We start from the raw sequence: 5,000 nt of genomic DNA, 5'->3' as shown, positions 1-5,000 counted from the left end.
GGGATATGTGGGGGAAATTTGACGAGATACGGGATATTTTAAACTTAGGCACGCATTGCTCACGAGTGGTAGTGCAGTAACTTGACACAGTGTTCTACTACCATGACTGACAACTGAACTCACGGTTTTGTTTTTCAGGAGATTCAATTAAGTTGTCTTTGCGTAATGTGTAGCTCTATTAGTAGTACACGATAGTGTTTTGGTATCGTAAATCATTATAGTACCATGGTATATGTCTTTGGCAAATACCTCCTGGGAAGACATGTGCTTCAGTAAAATAGTAAACGCAGAAAGATTGAAGAACATAAAAGGGAACATGAATTTCCCTTCGACTCCTTTTTTACAGCAAGTTTAGCGAGCGTGTACTCTGAGCGTCTTTTAGCTTCCCACGACAAAAGGTTAGTTGGCGGGGTTAGTATCTGGACGGGAGACCTCAAAACATGTGAATTGATGTAAACAACATAGGACCAAAAATTCTAATAAGGCTCAAAAACGCGAACTAAACAAGGTACAGATTTTGTCAGCCTGCTTTATACAAAACAAATATTGATGCAAAAGTAAATAAATATTGAGATACAGTTTTTATAAAAGAGCAGAAGAAAGTTTTTAGGAAGTGTCGATCGAGAGTAAAACAATTTGCCACCAACGACAAAATTTGCGACATGAAAACATTATAAATTTTGCGCCGCGAATATGAAAAGATATTTTCAGCGATAAACATTTTGGGAGATTTTTGCCACGTTCAGTTTTTCTATTGTACTTTTGGTTGTACAAGGAAAATCGCAAAACGAAAGTGTCATCGATTTTAGCGGCCGCCTGTGATCAACTCACCTTACATGTTACTAACAATTTAAGAAACAAAGGATACACCTGTGACAAAATGACGGCAAGACATCGAGTTTTTGTTAGCTTGCTTTTTTTTTTCTTTCAAGTGTTGTAAGTTCAACAAGATATGGACGAATTCAACACAAAGATCACAATCGTTGATGATAGTCCAAGTGGCAACTAGAGTTAAGGTGGCTCAAACCAGTTTCAGCACTTTCAAGAGACCTTGTTATTAGAAGGATTGACACTAAAACACTTTATCACTTAACAGCAATGTTATTTAGCTCTTATTAACCGAGCAGGAGGTCTGTATGGGAGAATCTTGACCGAGGTCGTGAGTACAGACCGAACGCAGTGAGGTCTGTACACACGACCGAGGTCAAGATTCTCCCATACAGACTGACTAAGCTCGGTTAATAAGATGTTTATTATATGGCAAACAAGAACAATTTAATTCGTTTAATGTAACTGGTTTGTACTAACTGACATTTTGCTTGCGAACGGCGATGAGTGGCGATGAGCTGAACTTAATTCTGTCAAAGTTTGCTCGTCATCCTTTCTTTTGTCATCATGCTGTTTGGCACTTCCATAAATAAATATTGGTAGAAGAAAATACTCAATATTTTTGCATTTTAGTTTGCATCTTTTCACCGCAAAACATTACCGGTCTAGATGCCGGTCTAGATGGGAAAATCTAGACCGCGGTCAATATCGATTTCAGCCAATCAAATTCGTGAACTTGGTAGTTCAAAGTCCTTGTGAGACAGAGCCATATAATAAGGTACCATATCAAAGACCAATTATTGCTGAAAAAGATTCAGTCAATTTGTGACGTGAAAAGTCACCGTGGCAACAGGAAAGCCCTGCGAAAAGACCCCATATTTTGGCTTTAGCTGCTTATATCTCAACTTAAAAAAAGAACGACTGGCTTCGATGTGCTTTAAAGTTGAGCCCGCGGTATGGTAACTTGATACTGGTCAGCGGAAACCTTGTTTTGACAGGTGTCAATTAATCATAACTCGGATGTCCCATATCAAAGATGTTCCCGCCAAAAACGCGGGTTGCAGAGCGTTTTACATTGGCATACGTGGAGGGAGTGGACGAACGGTCGTACGGTGACCAAAACAAAATTCCCTCACACAGATGGGTTACCATATTTTCTTACGAATGGGGCTCCGCGCGCGCCTTCGGCGTGTCGCCGGGGTTTCGCTAAAATAAAATAAATGAATTAAGTCCCTGAAAACAACTTAGGTATTTTACAACAACAAACTTACCAGGTCTAGGTTGCTGTCTTTTCGGTTCAAATGCCCGAATGCCATAAAGAGCATATGCATTTGATGAAATATCTTGGCACTGCCTCCCAGTATTCTTGTTCGAGGAGTGAATCCCTCCTGTCGTCCAATCTGTCCAATATATTTTATTATCGTACAACGTCAAATCAAGTGGATGACCCAAAAAACATTGTGAAGGAGATTTCAATACTCTCTCTCGGCCTGAGCCATCATAATTTGCCTTATCTATATAATTTAATCTGAAATCTGTCCAATATATTTTAAGAGCGCTGTAGTCTATTGTCAGCCCAATGGGCAAATGAATGTCTTGTTGGATAATTGACTGACGATTTGAAGCGTCCATTTCTGCGCGCTCTATTTTGGGCTCTTTTCCCAAATCAGTCCAAAACATGAACCTGCAATACAGAAATCAAAAAAGATTTAGTTTTGCTGAGAAAAAGAACACTTACAGCTGAATGAGTACGATATATCAATATGACGAATTTTGTAGACGAAGGAAACGAGTCTTACGGCTCAAGTATCTCTTCGGTTGCACGTTTTACTGAGAATCACGCGTTTGCGTCAAACGGCACAATTAGCTTTCTCTCTTTCGAGAAAGGGCTCGACGGTCCACGTTAACAAGCCAGAAATGAGAAAAAATGGAATGAAAGGTTTGCAATTGTATGTACTTTTGTAATTTCACGTTGTTGTTATTCCGAGTACCACAAAAATACGGATAAAATGCGTGCCGCACCTGCAGCACGATTATTTTCCTTTTTAAACCAATAAACATTAATTATTAGGGACCTTTAGATCGGAGGACAAGGACAACTACGAGTACGCGTTTTCCGTTCTGAGCATGCGCACTTCGAAAAATGTCCGCCTCCAAAACGTATGCGAATGCGCATGCTTCGATCTTAAGGTCCATTAATGTTAGCACAACGATTGTGACTTCCAGTGCGAGTTCTGGGATTTTCAAGACTGCGCATCCGTACGGCGCTACACTTTTTTTTTAGAAGAAACTTTCTTGTAAGATCGTTGAGGCCGAAAATTCTAGGTGACCTTTTTGGGGTAAAAATCCGTTAAAAATGGGCAATTATACCATTTTTCAGATATTCGTAAATCCTAGGAGAGGCAGGGAAGCAAGAAATTTTACAACAAATGTTCCGAAAACTCTAGATCTCAAATCGTCTTCCGAACAGATATTTTCCGAAAATTGACGTTGGGTGCCCCTGAATAAAGGTAACAGAAATTTAAAACTGTAGTATAACAGGACAATTTACTCAAATACTTAAAGGAATTTTTTAATTTTCTTATTCCGTGCTACAATGAAGAAGAGTCCTTCATAATCTCTTGGTTCAGTTCAGTTTTAAGCCCCTTGTAAACGGACGCAACAACTCGGGATTTCGATGTTGGCTCTGCAGGTGTTGTATAGTGTTGGCAGTTGTGTACAAACGGACGCAACGACTCCCGACGACGTAAGGACGTGCAGTGTATTATGGGAAGGATACTACCCAGAAGACTTTGTGAACTTACAAAATTCGACTGCCATCTTGTTTTCAACATGTTAATGCATTGTTGTCTCCATGGAGACCATATGCAACGCGCGTGCGTGGCCTCAACAAGGTTGAAAGAGCTGTGCAAACGGATCCAACATTGTTGCCCTACGCTTAGCCGATCACGGAACAAAAAACAATGTTAGGAGTTGTTGCCTCAAAACCAGTTTTATACTTCGCGCAAAAACTCCCAGCAACACGCAACAATATGCAACAGGGTGTGCAAACGGATGCAACATGTCACACTCATTAATGTTGGAACAATGTTGGCCAACGATGTTGCGTCCATTTTCACGGGGCCTTAGTCGAACATAATAAACCACACAACTTTAAGAACATGTTAAGAATGTTTTCAGGCTTAAATCGCAAAATAATAATAATAATAATGGCCGGGTAAGGGTATTTCAGAATCGTTCCTAAAGCCCTCCCAAGAACAGTCGCCCCCACTCATTTCGCCTGAAGCCCCTAAATTGCTTTATTCACTCCATCGGTTGTCTTATTCGGTCGCCAAATACGTGCGTTCGCTACTGCTTGATGTAAAATCCTGGGTGGTGGCTTTTAATATCACAAACTGAATGTTATAACTCGGAGGTGATTCTCACTTATAATCAAAATGGCGTTCTACATTCACATATCGATTCTAGAATACCCGGCCACTATTGTATTCTTGTAGCCTCATCCTTTGAAGAACGAAGCATATAACAATAGACGCTATTCACGGGATGAAACAATTGACGGAAAAAAAAAATGAGTCGGCTTCTTTTCCTTTTTAGAACTGTGTCAATAACAATTGACCGATGTCCAAAGAGTCCGCGACTTTCAATGCTTTTTAGTATATTTGACTGGTTGGGGTGACTACGCTATTTCAACCAATATATAACCAGGAAAAAAGAAAAATTCATCCAAGCAGTAATTATGAGGACGCGCTTTGAATGTACCAAAGTTCAATAGCGTGTTTTACGCGAGGAACACGAAACTAAATTGGTCACACTTACCCACAGAGCGGGTCAACTGCAATTCCTCTTGGATGACCCAATTTTTTCCAAAACAGAACCTTCCTATTAGTTCCATCTAAGTTTGCAACTTCTATCTTCCTCGTTAGCCCATCTGAATCACCAGAAGCGGTCCAATACAACTTTCTTGCCACCCAATCTACAGCTAGGCCTTCGGGTCTCCTCAAACCCAACGAAATCACGTCCTCTACGTTTCTTGTCTTTCCTCTAAAGGGTATACGCTTGATTTTCTTCTTGATAATATCCGCCCAGAAGACATAGCCCTCCGCAAAGAAGAAATCCACTGCAATTGCGCCGTCCAAACCATCGACTACTATCGTCTCTGTAGCTGTATG

General features: G+C 40.4%; 2 protein-coding genes across 2 annotated transcripts in view; both read right to left on the bottom strand.

The window, feature by feature from the left end:
* The window catches only part of LOC138014528 (myotrophin-like), a 463,943-nt gene that overhangs the window by 337,279 nt on the left and 121,664 nt on the right, over positions 1 to 5,000 (bottom strand). The gene's annotated exons all lie outside the window — the stretch shown is intronic.
* The window catches only part of LOC138014517 (low-density lipoprotein receptor-related protein 6-like), a 50,621-nt gene that overhangs the window by 31,928 nt on the left and 13,693 nt on the right, over positions 1 to 5,000 (bottom strand). Inside the window, exons 2-3 of the mRNA XM_068861605.1 lie at positions 4,648 to 5,000; positions 2,100 to 2,512 (exon numbers count right to left, since the gene is read on the bottom strand). The exon at positions 4,648 to 5,000 is cut by the window's right edge and continues 68 nt beyond it. Coding sequence (XP_068717706.1) covers positions 2,100 to 2,512; positions 4,648 to 5,000 — 766 coding nt within the window. The remainder of the gene's footprint in view (positions 1 to 2,099; positions 2,513 to 4,647) is intronic.

Source organism: Montipora capricornis, chromosome 8 (genome assembly GCF_036669925.1).
Source record: "Montipora capricornis isolate CH-2021 chromosome 8, ASM3666992v2, whole genome shotgun sequence".
Lineage (NCBI taxonomy): Eukaryota > Metazoa > Cnidaria > Anthozoa > Scleractinia > Acroporidae > Montipora > Montipora capricornis.
The sequence above is the reverse complement of the archived record's forward strand: the minus strand, read 5'-3'. Positions and strand labels throughout refer to the sequence as shown.